The 14,022-nt window shown below is 39.8% G+C and overlaps 2 protein-coding genes across 7 annotated transcripts in view; one reads left to right on the plus strand and one right to left on the minus strand.

Moving 5' to 3' along the window:
* The window catches only part of ZNHIT3 (zinc finger HIT-type containing 3), a 33,938-nt gene extending 31,350 nt beyond the window's left edge, over positions 1–2,588 (plus strand). For all 6 annotated transcript variants that reach the window (XM_084651133.1, XM_084651130.1, XM_084651134.1 and 3 more), the window contains 2 exons: positions 651–731; positions 1,309–2,588. In XM_084651133.1, the coding sequence (XP_084507259.1) occupies positions 651–731; positions 1,309–1,499 (272 nt within the window). In that variant the 3' untranslated portion in view covers positions 1,500–2,588. The remainder of the gene's footprint in view (positions 1–650; positions 732–1,308) is intronic.
* Positions 1,927–14,022, minus strand: part of MYO19 (myosin XIX) — a 32,128-nt gene continuing 20,032 nt past the window's right edge. Inside the window, exons 15-25 of the mRNA XM_084651128.1 lie at positions 12,961–13,074; positions 12,310–12,486; positions 11,135–11,281; positions 10,447–10,554; positions 9,224–9,294; positions 7,974–8,080; positions 5,999–6,168; positions 5,064–5,193; positions 4,757–4,842; positions 3,918–4,226; positions 1,927–2,995 (exon numbers count right to left, since the gene is read on the minus strand). Of these exons, the coding sequence (XP_084507254.1) occupies positions 2,867–2,995; positions 3,918–4,226; positions 4,757–4,842; positions 5,064–5,193; positions 5,999–6,168; positions 7,974–8,080; positions 9,224–9,294; positions 10,447–10,554; positions 11,135–11,281; positions 12,310–12,486; positions 12,961–13,074 (1,548 nt within the window). The 3' untranslated portion in view covers positions 1,927–2,866. The remainder of the gene's footprint in view (positions 2,996–3,917; positions 4,227–4,756; positions 4,843–5,063; positions 5,194–5,998; positions 6,169–7,973; positions 8,081–9,223; positions 9,295–10,446; positions 10,555–11,134; positions 11,282–12,309; positions 12,487–12,960; positions 13,075–14,022) is intronic.

Below are 14,022 nucleotides of genomic sequence, written 5' to 3' on the forward strand. Positions count from 1 at the left end.
AATTGTTCCTACTTTTTGCTGAATACTTGCCTGTTTTAGCAAATGCCTGCTATTGTTTATGTAAGGGAGGAAAAGTTTTTCTATAACTGTAGAATGTAGCCTGTTTGGTTGGAATAGTACTGCTTCCTAATAGAATTGTTCCTTTAGCTGGTTAGAATATGCTTAGAACCCAGAATCCTTCTAAATAGCTATCTTTTGTAAAGTACCTTGTGACAAGCTAATGGGCTCTACAGCTAACACATGTGAGTTTAATCGGAACATCTGCTTTTTTATTTTAAATTAAATATGTAGCTAAGACTAAACTTGAATGGGTAGTTGTCCAGATTTTCAAATGAGTCCTCTACATTTATACCAAAAGCAGAAGGGCCAAGTCCTTTTTCTTTAGAAAGTGCCATGTGAGTGAATACCTATTCAGTGTTTCAGGTATTACAACTGTGTAAGGTCTTGTCTAGGAGACCTCTACATTGAATGGTACTCCGAAGGTTACAGGAAAGTGGGATGAAGGAGTCTAGGTATTTCACAGCTGAGGTTTACCCCATTGCCAGTGGGTGATCTGAGTTCTAAATGAGGGATAGTAGATAGGAGTCACAGCAACAAGACGAACATTTCTTTCTATTTTATCAGTTAAACCACATTTCTGTTTGTCTTAGGAAGCCATTGGTCTGTAGATGATATCCTGACAGAAGATGATGAGGTGGACAGAGTTCCACTGCAGAAACTCAAACTCTTAGGTAATCTTTAAAATTAATGTGTGATGTCTACGGTAAGACCTGACACCAGTTCTGCTTCAGTCAACACCTAAGAATTCTATTAAAAGCTAAGTTGAGAAATTCAGTGCTCGGTCTTTAGTTCTTCATGGGAATCTTTATTATACCATTAGTAAGGTGTGTGTTAGTTTTTGTACAAAAACTAAGAGTAATTTCCAAATAAACTGAATTGGGAGTACCATAGCACATACACAAGGACAAATAAGCAACACATTCTTTGACTGTACTGCTGGACTTATTCTCCAATTGCAGGAAATTAGGTATTTACAAAAGTAGCATCTGCTGAAGCTTTGGGGGGTGAGTTTAAGTCCTCTTAGACAACAGATAATGGGAAAGGTTGGGCTTGGGTTTTTCCTCTTAAATATGTGTGTAAGTTTCCCTCCTACATATTAAGTTTTTCTGGTTTCCTCAAGCAGATGCAGCATTAGTGTGTTTTTTGTTTTTTAAAATCAACCTTTCAAACCCATGATTAATCCCCTGCATGTTTTAATTTCAATGTGGCACTCTTCCTCCTTTAATTAAGTTTCTATTTTTAAAATAGGGGAGTCTAAAGAACTGAGAAGCTTACTACTCAACCCCCATCTGCAGCAACTTCTGTTAACTGTAGATCAAGCCAAAGAAAAAGATTCCCTCATGAAAATATATATGCAAGAGCCATTATTTGTGGAGTTTGCAGACTGCTGCTTGAGGGTTGTTGAACCTCCAGAGAAAGAGAATTGGCTTTTGGAGTGAGACTCTTCAGGAACAGAACTAATCATGAATTTTTCTAAACCTGGAAGAAATGTTTTATTACCATGTGCTTTGCTGAAACAGCCTCAGATGGTTCTCTCTCTTCCCCCCTACCCAGTAAAACATATTTAACTCCTGGATGTCTGCACTCTAATTCTCACCTCCAGCGTTGTCATATGGTAAGCTTTGTCACAAGTGGCTGAAGAGAGGGGGAATATGTATGCATCTACTAGGTGTAATTGAAGGTTAGTGTTTTAGTGCTGTGACTTACTTTCTCTTAGTACAGGTTCCATTGCCAACAGTAGCTGTGCTAGGCATTGCTGCTGTCAGGTGTGTAAGGAAGGAGAAAGGTTAGATTAAGTCCCCTAGTGTTTAAAACTTTATCCTTCAAGCATTTGACAAACCTTGCTGAGAAATTAGAGTCCAGAGAGCTGCACAAGATATTTATTAAAATGCTAGGTAGGGAAGATTAACAAACAAAACATACATTTCCCTGCTTCAGGTCAAGCAAGAGGAAAAGAGCCCTTTTGAGCTCTCTTGCTCTAAAGGTTCCCATGCTAAGAAACACTTCTGCCCCTGCACAATCTGTGACCCTAATCCTGGGGATGGGTGCAACAGTGAAGGGCTCTGGACCTTAGCAGCATCAAGAGGGCGAAACTCGTTATATACTTTTTAAGCAGTTAAATTGTATTGGTCCAAACTCAGATAAAGCAGCATGTTAACTTTTCTTCAGCTGGTCAGATACATTGAGTCCAGTCTTATGATCCCACTTTTCCTGAGCCAGTTGTGTCCAGCACTAAGCTCCACCAATTCTTGTATTTTATTCATAAGCATTAGCAACCTGTTGAATTTTAGTGCTCTTCGAGGTAAATGGCTGTATGTTTGCCTTGGGGGGGGGGGGGGGGAGGAGAGATTGGGGGATGATCCCTAGTAGTGTTCAGATTTCTTGAAAAACTCACTGTTGACCTCTTACTTTTCCCTATGCAGTGGAGGGCTGGAAGGATATTTTACATCAGATCATAGAGCTACTTGTTCAATTATTTCCCCCAAAATATTTTAGTTCTATTAAAGGTTGTTGTGATTTTGTTTGTCCTACTGTAGTGTTTTCTTGGTATTAATACTTCCTCTATTACCTGTAGGAGAAAGTAAGAAATCTGTGCTAATGGCCAATATATCTGTAATACTTACATATGTGACTGGGGTGGGGGGAGGAATCAAGGTTCCAGGGTAGCAGCTGATATTTTTAAAATTGATCTGTCTCATACATGAATATTGTAGATAGATTAAAACATTTAGAAGCAGCAGCTTGAAAGAAGTCCTTCCTTGAAGGAAAAAGTGCAATAAATATTTATGGTGGCCAAAAGTTCAAATTATGTAGTGAGCAGTTTTCCCCTATCTAGTAAGATTTGGTTGAATCCAGCGATCATACAGGCTTGGTTATGTGGACTGATGTTTGCGTGAGGCAGTGGAGACTTCTTGCAGTGAAACTTGACAGAGCCCTAGGAAGAAAAATAATTAGTTTTTAGTTGCAGGGGAGGGGGAAGAAATCAGCCACACACTGGGCTCAGTTTGCTACCAGTCACCAACCCACTGACGTTAGACTACGTGCAGAGCGAATAAATACAACTCCCTGTACGCAGGGGTGGGGAAATCTGGCCCTCAGACTTCAGGGAAGTTACAGCAGAGAAGAACTTGTACAATAAGCCCTTCAAACCAGCAGGGGCTACAGTACTACATTTTTAAATAGGAGATTTTGGTTTTGAATGCCAACGTGCATGCAACCAGTGGTTGGAATTTAGGTCCCCCGTGTGCTGAGGCTTACACAAATGTTCCTTCATGCTTAGCATCCTATGATGGCATCTGAGTTTATTTCATGCTGAGAAACAGGACTAAAAAAAAGCTAGGCCTTTAAGTAAAGAGCAGTTCATGGAGAAGCAAGTGTGGGGTTGTGACTTGACCAGTTGGGGGCAGTTTTACCTAACTGAATCTTTCCCCAATTTGCTCTCTTCTGGAAACAAGTGGGAGAGGAGATAGTTCAGTGTTGCCCTCCTCTGAATTCTAGAAAGCCCTGGTGTCGCAGATTTTTTATAGGCCCATACTTAGCACTTCTGCAAGCATTTTCGTATCAAAAATGCTTCCAGCACTATATTAACCTTCAGCGTCCTGATGGAGTGCACAAGTTATGAAACTGCAGATAATTATAAGTTAAATGACATGCCTAAGGTCATAGGAAGTCTGGCTGAGCCAGGAAGTCTCGCTCAGCCTTGGACATTCGTGGGGCAAGGCTGTGGCTTACAAGCACAAAAGGCTCAAGTTTGGACAGTAAATCTCACTAGCTATGCCGTTACGTAATAACCAGAGTTTGTTGCATGTCAGGTCATACTGCTGACTTTGAAGTGTTCTCAATATTAGGTATGTTACCTGTGGGAGTGCTCTAATGGAAGTGATGCCACAGCTGAACAGATTGCTCTCCACTTTGTAACCGTTGTTCCGATGAAGTATTTTCAAGCATGCCAGAAGGGACAGGTCTTTTCGAAACCCAACCACTGTAACAGGTGCAGTAGAAAGAACTAGTCCAAGAGGCCAGAACTGGATTATTGCACTTAGAGGCCAAGTCTTTTCCAGTGGACTAGGTGACCGGTCTAAGGAAACGGTAGCACCAGGAACAGGGGAATGGAATTTTTCTTCAGCGTAATCCAGCTCCTCTGCTGCTAGCGCATCCATTCTTGCCTTAGGGAAGAGAGACAAAACAATATTCCTGAGAGACTGAAAGGAGCAGAGGTAGCTAGTTCAGAAGTAGCCCCCTATGCCCTTAAGTTATTAGAATCTTCCAAAAACAACATGGGCAATTTAACCACTAGGACAACATTCTGCAGAATTAAGAGTCTAGGTGGCTGGTTAAAACACTAACTCTCCATTAAATGAAGCTGAAGAGCAACTGAGGAGTTGATCCCGCTGCCCTCAAAGGGGACTAACTGCAGGATTGAATTCTGAATTCTTGCCTTTCTCCCATCCTTCAGCTTGAGAAAACTAACTCTGGTCCCAGGAGAGGAGACTATAGAGACTGGTTTTCTCCTTTCCCATTAAGAGAAACAGAGGAGGCATATTTATAGTAATGGGAAGGAAGGAATAAAACAGCAAGTCACAGCACTGTACTTTTAAGTTGTCTTATGACTACCTGAAGGAGGAGAATATTTTTAAACACGTACAAAGAAGCAGGCAACCAGACACTGACTCAATGCAGTTCGTATGGTACTTACTTTCCATTTCCTCCAGGCACGCTTTATAACAGTAGCAGCCCGGCGCATTCCTTGAAAATGTTTCTTTGCTAACCAGGAGCGAATAGCTGAAGATTTAATCAGAAGAGTCAAGAATAAAGGAACTGGAGTATAGAGGATCTCAAAGCCTTTACCTGTAACAAAGCCAGTTGTATACATTTCCTAATTGTAAACTTTGTGCCAATGTTCAGTTATGGCACCCAGACCCTGGCACTTTGAATATTATTTAACCCATCTGGAAAAATTACCTTTGGACATCAGAACCACACCTGTATCGGCTTTCACCTACCAGCTTGGATGATGGTAGCAGACCATCTCTGCTTTGATAGCTTCCTCTGCTTAAATCTTCTCCAGCAACACTGAATGCAAAATGCTTTCTCAGATAGTACTGCTGCTCTTCTAGCTTCAAGTTGTTCTAGCTGTGGCAAGGAAAAAATCTTGCCATTAGTAGACTGCATATTCATTCAGTCATTTAGGAAAAAGCTGTGATTGGCCTCTCATTTTTCATTAATTTAGAAGATGGATCCTTTGGTATTTTGCATGAACACATTTCAGAAAACTATTAAACAGTGGTGGGTTAATGTCTCCATGGAGACATGAAAATATTTCAGTTTCTAGAACTGTAGATCATGTTTTTAAAAGCCAAAGAAAAGACATACTAATTAGATAGTCTGCTATTCCTAAAGTGAGAGGGAAGAGACCTAGGGGTGGGAAAGTGCCTAGAAGAAAAAGACTTTCTATCAAAGCCAATGCAAGAAGCTTGTTTAAAGTGGTCTGCTTCATTAGCCTAGGCCCAGTTCAGCAAAGCATGTAGCTATGAGTTCAGCAACATGTTAAGCACGTTGTGAACAGGAGATTTGACACATAGGAGAGGAATGAAATTTATCAGCCTGAAACTGAATATAATCTTCAGTGCACCTGTGACGAGCAATAGCAAATGAGTGGGCATGGAAACAGGTACAGTCTGGGTGAATACCTCATGTCCCTGACACAATGGAGATGGGGTTTTTAAAAGACTAAATGCCTACTCCCATTGGAGCGTTCTCACCACATACCAAAGTGTAAAAGGTTTTTTTTTGTTTTTTTTTTAAATAATGTGAACAGGGTGTGAAATTCTGGTTCCACTGAAGTCAGTTTTGTCATTGTCTATAATGGAACTGGGCTTTGACTCATATTGCAGAAGCACACCCTTGTTCTTCCAGGAGGTGAATGTAACGTGCTTACCATGAAATTGGTCATAAAGATTTTGGTTTTTCCGCAGTACATCAAAGAGTTGTTTGATTTGGTCTCTGTTTGCTTCAGGGAAATAGCACTTTGTCCCACGGTCACTTTCTGAAGAATATCATGGATGACAAAGCGTAACGCTTCATCATCATCTGCTGTTGGAGTCAAACCTGCAAAAATGCAAGATGTTGAAGGGAGGGAAAGTCAAGCATCTAATTAAAAAGACTGGAAAATTGTCTCAATATAAGTGAAAGGGCAGAATTACTGCAATGGTTAAAACCACCTACGTAGAAACTGATCAGAAACAGTCAGACTTGATTTGAACAGAAACAGATCCTATGCAATCTAGAAAACAAAACTGAGAACAGGAGCAAGCGGCAACGGATTTAGACCTTCAGTGACAATGTTCTGCAAAAAAGCAAAAGCACTGAGCAGGACTTCACCACAGTGCTTTAGATTGTAGTTTTAAAAGGGAAACATTTGAGATACCTAAATAGGAGATGATTCTGTCAATGAATGAGGGATTATTCTGGCCACTTTTGAGATAGGATGGACACAGTTCTAGTCACATTATTAGGAAATTGCCAAAAAATAAAGAATGGACAGCAGAGTGAGCACGAGAATGAGGGGAAATTGGTTGAGAAAAGGTTTCACATGGTAATTTTTCTTTTGGAAGAAGGAAGACTGGAGGATAGACAATTCAGGCTAGAACTACTACATATCTCTTTCCGAGTATAAAATAGTGCTGCCTGGTGATTCTGAATGTCAAATATAGGAAGCTGGAAATCCCTGCATCTTTCCACCCCTAACAATGCATGCGTTTCTGCTTGTTCATTGCAATACTTATTTCTCTTTAGGAAATGGAAGAGTTGGAATAAGCAATACATTTAGGCTGAATGCTGAAGTTTTGCTTTTCTTGCCAACAGAACACCTGGGGATGAGCAGTGCTTCCATTGGCCACCACTGGGAACCAATAGCCGTATTGCTTATTCAACAGGAAATAGTTTCCTCCTCTTCATCCTCAACCTGTTACCTACTACAATAAAGAGGGAAAGTAGCTAGTCAGGAGAAGGCATTTCCCAGGCCAGTGTCCAGTAAATTTGTAATGGCGAGCCACAGACAAAATAGTTATCTGCTTATACTTTACTGCATATAACTAACCAAAGCTAAGCAATCGTTATTTTCCCAGATACAAGGAGACTCAGCGAGTTAGAACCTCTTGCACCAATGACCAATGTTTCCTAGCTTACCGGGCTTCCTTTTTTATGTTAAAAGTTAGATGTACAAACTTAATTAGATTAAGGTTAAAAAATGGATTAATATGGTGCACGTTGCAGATACTTTCCATGCCAAATTTAACAATGAATGAGCTGGTATGTCTCCTAATAGCCCCTCTTTCAGGAATTCACAGCATATGTATTACCTTGTGAATAGGATTACTTTTTACAGTGCATCCTCAATTGTTGCTCTGAAATACAGACTCGCACAGAGAAGTTTGCGAAAGGTAGAAGAAGCAGTATAATAGCAGCAGCAGAATCCAGTAAAGCTAGAGGCCAATTGTATATTTGGCAACAGATACATGAAACAGAGAAAGGACCGTAAGCAAACAAAAAGAAACACTAAAATTCTTCAGTTTACTTATCTAATGCAAAAAACATAAAAATATTCACAAAAGAAAAAACAGGATCATTTGAAAAATCGTATTCTACTCCAGATGAGAATACAGCTATCTGCACAAAGATGGAGGGTTTAGCATGGAAGTAATTTTAGTTAAACAGTTTTAAAAACCTGCCTTAAATGCCAGATTGTATGGAAATTAAATTAAATGACTAGAATGTAAAAATACTATGAAAGCTCAAAAATGAGGTACTTCCCCAAAACTGAACATGTGATAATACAGTAGCTGTATTTGATTTATGCAATATCAAGAAATTCTGTATACTACAGTGAGCTGAGTGAAATGAATAAAACCTACCTCTTTTCTTCTTAGCGGGAGAGAAACCATTTTCATCTGGCATTGTATTGGATGTAGGTGATTTTCCCAGCACTTTATAACGCTCAGTAAAACTTTGGAAGGAGACCCTGACAGCCAAAATGAAAATCAATCCTACATGAGTACCATTTACAGTATGGCTCAAATGCTTAAAAATGATCTTTTAATGAAAAAAAACAAACTAATTTTTGGTGTGGATTATTAAAGGAAAGGATGAGCAAGGTTCCATTGCACACAGGTATAGACTTAGTTTTTGTTTAGGAAATTCTACACTGCAACAGCAGATATTCCATGCCCTGGTTTAAACAGGATTATTCCATTTTTAGTTGGTTAAACCCACAGAGTTTTACTACTGGAGGCAAGCTAGCTATCACTGCGACTTACTGCATCACAAAGCTATTCTGCTGTGTTAAGTCTTGGCTCTTAAATACAGGACAACCCTGCAAAAGAATTGCTCAGATGGCTTTAAAAACCCACTGTTTCTATGAGAAAAATCCAGAGACAGCACTCATGATAGCTGGTTTTCAAAAATCTCCACCAAAAGCTAATGGATTTAGACATTAGCTAACTAAAAATGAGTGGGAATTGTGTTGCTAAATCCCCGGTTGGTTCTCCAAATCTCAGTCTCAGAATACAAAATTCCTTACTAAGAACAGAATAATTAAGTGACTTGTCTGTGCCACTGGCAGATTTCAAAATTGTCATGTACAAAGGCTGACCTGATCTAGTGGCAGCATAATGAACTGTTACACTGATGTGGGGGTGGAGAAATGGACATAGGTGACAAATCTTATACCCATATTTCTTAAGCCAACAGGTCATAGGGCTGTTTCCTTTCAGCATGGAGATTTTAAAAAGGAAGGTGGGGAATTTAGGCCTCTTCTGTTTAAATAAGCGGAATATGCATCTAAAATTCTCTACACTATTTTGAAATTCTTCACCAAGGTGCATTTGTCTAAATAAGCCATACAGCAGAATATGTAGGTTTCCTGCCAATTTACATTTGGCTAATCAGGTAAGAGCTTATCTGTCCACTCAATCTCTATAATAACAAGTACTCAACAATTACGTTGTAATATAAATATGTAGAGAGGGATGAAATTGTCCCTGGTCAAACTCTGTGGAAGCCAGTGGAGTTACACTAGACAAATCTGTCTTATGAAGACTAAGCAGCTATATTCTGAAGATAAAGTAAAGTAAACACAAGAAACTTAAAATTCATTAGGACTTACCTAATAGGAAATCCAGCTGCACTGATGCTGATAGTTTCTACTATGCCACATGCCTCAAGCTGACTGAGAACCTATAGCATGAATGTAAACACTTTCATTCTGTTTAGGTATTGTTTACCAGGGTTTCTATCAGTGCAAACTACCTTTGATAACCTACAAGTTTTTCAAAAGACTTGAACCTTTCTATTCAAAAAGTTTCCAAGAGCAATTAACATTCACCTGTTCAATCTCTCAAATCTGTTGATTCTTTGAAAGATGGCAAAGTTATGGAGCTCATCTCCCACTTACTACAGTGGGAGTTTAGCTTAAGTACTGTAGCGTGAGTGTGTTAAAACAAATGATACATTACATTTAACTCTGAGCAGAGAGTTAGACAGGACTGTCCTATCCCAGACAGTTTGCCAGAAGTCTTGAAACTTAATTTCGTTAGGTGTCCGATTTCCACCCCCTCACACATTCAGCTCATTCACTAGTGGCAGAAGTTCCTTTACTTTGTGAAGTAGGTTGTTTTGCTCCAACCCCAAGCTAAACTTTTACCTGCAATTTGTACTGAGGATTTGCCACCTATGTGCCTCACCACAAATGGCAGGAAACTTATCCTGAATTTTCCAACCAGATTCTTGTTTTGAATGTCAATAAAGGACCATCAAGATAGATCCTTTGTAGATATAAGCATCAGCGTAGCTCCATTCAACAGAGCTTTTGATACACCAGCTGAAACTCTCCAAGTTTAGCTACAATTGCTCAGCTCCCAAAGAACCTCCCACTCAGCATGCATTTCAGCTGTTCTCATCTGAGTTGGCAGACCTCCTTCTATAGAAACTAGGAGTAGGCACAGCTTAAAGGTGTGTATTCTAAAATAGACTGTGCCATTAAGATGTGTCTTGACTCAGAGCTAGGTTGAGTGAGCTCCAAGCCCCCCAAACCACTAAATCCAAACTTGTACTGAACAGCATCATCTAAGAGAAACTGAGGTTTCACATACACAGTATTTATCAATGAAGCTGCAGTGAAGAGATCCTCACTGAAGATTCACCCTAGTTTGGAGAAGTTTAAGTATCATCTATGATACCTCTGGTAAGTTCCCTTGTCTCAAATGAAACTTTCAAGTTATTTGCTAAGAAAAGTGCTTTACAATCCATATCATACAGGGCCTGATGCAAAGCTCAGTATGAAACCAATGGAAAGACATGGACTCTGAGGAAAATTCTTTGTAGAGTTACCTCCTCTTTTTCAAAGGTCATTGCCTTGCAATCAGCATTAGGCTTGATGCATCTGATGTAATGAGGTGTAGTGCTTTGCAAGATCCGCATCAGACGTTCAAGTGAACCCTATAGAAACAAACATAGCAATTATTAATGGCCATGCCATATTGAGTCCCTTTTGTTTTTCCAGAGTAGTTTGGCTAATCAATAATTATGTTTTTAAAAAATCCTGATGTTTATTCATGGCAGTGTTCACAGGCCCACAAGAGCAGAACTGCTTAATTTCAGCAGAATAAGCACAGCTGGTTTGGTTTTTTTTTTAGGACAGCTAGAACAAATGATCAGTATTCCTTTAAAGATAGCTTCTGGCACTTTTTTATTTTGGGGGTAATTCAATGTTCGTACGTGGATTGATTGCTCTCTGCCTGGGGTTGTAGCAAGTCCAGAGACGGAGGTATCGGTTTGACATACAGCCACAAGATGGGTTAAAAAGCACAAAGGAAGTACAACAGACTCCAACTTCTACTTGTTTAAATACAGAGGCTCTCTACTCAACAGTGGAGTTTTATACCAGTGTATCAAAACATTATTTGGCACAGAGTCAGGAAATAAATGGAAGGATTTTACCATAAGTTACTTGAAGACAGCAGCAGAAATCAGGCAGAAGGATATAGTATGTAAGTAGCATCACTCAAACAAAACAAACCTTGAACTTGGAGACCACTGTAACTGCTGCTGCTCTGTTCTGGGTTTTGGTATCATTTTGGCTCTTTTCTGTCATGGGAAAGAACTTCTGAAGCAAGCAGTCTTGGGAATTCTTCAGAAGCTGGAGTAACTCCAGTGGAACTGGGTCCTATATCAGCAAATACACGTCACTAGAATTTGGTGGAGTTACTTGGATACATAAGGCACCCTTAAAGATGTAACTAAATAGTCATCACATTTGGCATCAATAAGGTTAGTAAATAGGCTGTATCAGAATTTTATTACACAACAAAAGCAATGGTTTAGAGACCATTTCAGATCTGACCCCATGTATTGAATATGAATTCACAAATACAGGAAAATGCTGAGAGTTAGACCATATTTACTAAAAATGGTGTCTGTTACTAGCGTTTTCTTATGGAGGGATGGCACAGTGAGAAGACTAAAGCACTCATGGAGTTTAGTTTAAGTTAAGCTGCCCTAGGGCTAGTTAACTAATCATCAGGTAGTCCTCATAATGGACATTAAAACACTTTCCTATGCTGAATAAGAGATGATATTCACTGCATCACGATACCATTTCTTAAAAGTTCCTTGCAAAAAAAGGTGACTTGCCGTATCAGAAATGACATAATATAAAATAGATTCTTGTGTTCACAGATTACCTCATTAACTTCCTGGTAGGCATGGTGCAGAAAGACGCTAAGTTTTAAGTTTCCATGTGATATTAGTAAACGGCCAAAGGTAAGTCCATGCTGCTGTTTCCTTGATCATGTGGAAGTTTAAAATCTGAATTTAATATTCATAATTAAATGCACGACGACAGTTTTGGAAGCTGATGTCCGCTAGTCACAATATGCAACAGTAGTGCAAACGCCTCTACGCTGCCCCAGCAATATGACCAAACCCTGGAGAGAACATCTTTAGGGGCGAGAGGTCATGGAGTCTGCATGGCTCCCTTAATCCTTGGGCCTCTGAGCCTGCTACCAAAGGTGCTACCTGTCCTGGTGATTGTTCACTAGGAACTGGACTGAGATGATCAACCCCTTTCACATGGCCAAAACAGTCATCTACTAGTAGTGGATGCATGCACCATGTTAAACAGCAGTTAAACACTATTTTAAGGCTAGCTTCTTTCATGAGCCATGTGCTTATTTTTATTTTTAAAATACATACCCTGTTTTTCTCCACCATACCTTCCACTTGGTAACAGACTTTGCCAGCATAATGGAAAACAACAAAGTTTGGCTTCTTACTAAACTTGTCCCGGCTTATGCACCCGTTATGAGACAAAGCGTTCTCAATTCGGGTTTGGAACTGGCCGACATTAGAGGACCTGTTCAGACGACACTCCTGTGTAATGAAAACAAAAGGTAGAATTGCAGCATGTCCTATTTGATATAGGCAAACTTTACCTGCACAACAAATAAAATCTTTCAGGCATTAGTATACTTAGACAAGTAAAATGCCTTAAGGTCGATGTTGTATTTGGTATTCCAAGTCCTTTAATGTTAAAGTACTTTAAAAAAAAAGTGACCCAGTCATTGGGGTTCTATGTTTGACATCAATGGAGTGCCTGGGATACCCTGCAAGACTGGGGGAGGGATGTGGGGAAAAGAAGCTCCCATATAGTATTATGGGAACGGTTGGCTCTTTCGCCTTTAAGTGAATCTACTATGAAGCTCACTGCTGGCAGGTTTCGTGCTAAATAGAATGTACACACTGTATACCTGCTATCAGACTGGTTTTCTTTGGTCATTTTCGGAGACAGTTGAGGAAAGGAAGAAAAGCAGGCGAGACAGAATTATCAGTTCAGCTCAAACTTACCTCATTCAGCAAAGAAAAGATGCTGACAGGGTTTCCTTCTATCAAATCTAGACAGCTCTGGTTATCCTGATAGTTTATGAAAGACCACTCTAGACCCTCTGCTGCATATTCTTCCTAATACAAGAGAAATGGGGAGAATGTTCTCCTCAGGGCCCCAGTATTTCACATAGGGCTTTTGTCACTCGACATACAGTTGTTTCATGTTGGCTTTTTAAAGAACAAGTCAGTTCATACCCTTAAACATCATTTTCTGAACTACAAATGTTTGGAAGTTTTTTCTCACATAAGAGCTCTAAAATCTTTGCCTAATACCTAGTACCAGAACCCCACAGGGCCATCTGTAGGGGATAGGTGGGAATTGTGCAGCTTTTCATAAAACTGCAGAGATGCTTTATAGAGCAAATCACACAAGGTTAAAGCCAAGTTGTGACTCAGATGCCCCTTCAGGGTTCCCTTAAAGGGAAAGGGTGTCCCACATGGTCACCTTTAGGGCAGAATTAAGCCCTAAGCAAGAGCTCACACACCCACCCACTAACAGTTCTGTGTTTGAAAACTAAATTAGATCCAAAAGGAAAAGGATTGTATTGCAGTTAAAAATCAATGTAATTGATTTGAGTACTGCAGTTGTGATGCAGAGTTCAGCATTCTTACAAAACAAAACAGACAAGTGATAAAGCAGAACGAGTTCTCATTTTTGTTAACTTTAAAAGTGTGTGGCAAGTTAAACTTGCTTAGGCAGACTCACGAATGGAACGTAAACTCTTTGGCATGCAGCCATATCAAGAAGGGCAAGAAGTCAAGCAGTGACTTGCAGCTGGCATAAAATGGCTCTGTAAATGGAGATTATGATTTTGTTTCAGTCAGAAGGGGAAAGTCATTTGCGCACATGCGCAAAACCTGGTTTCCATCTGTACAGATGGTTAACCCCTTGTGTGCTGGCAAGTTGTACAGTGTCATCCCAGGAGAGCAGTTTAAGAAAAAAAGTCAGTGGAACACACAAGCGTACAAGATCGTGAATTTCTGGATAACTTACACTCGGGGCCACTTTTGCACTACTATGCT

Source organism: Lepidochelys olivacea (assembly GCF_965140295.1).
Source record: "Lepidochelys olivacea isolate rLepOli2 genome assembly, chromosome: 17".
Classification (NCBI taxonomy): Eukaryota; Metazoa; Chordata; order Testudines; family Cheloniidae; genus Lepidochelys; species Lepidochelys olivacea.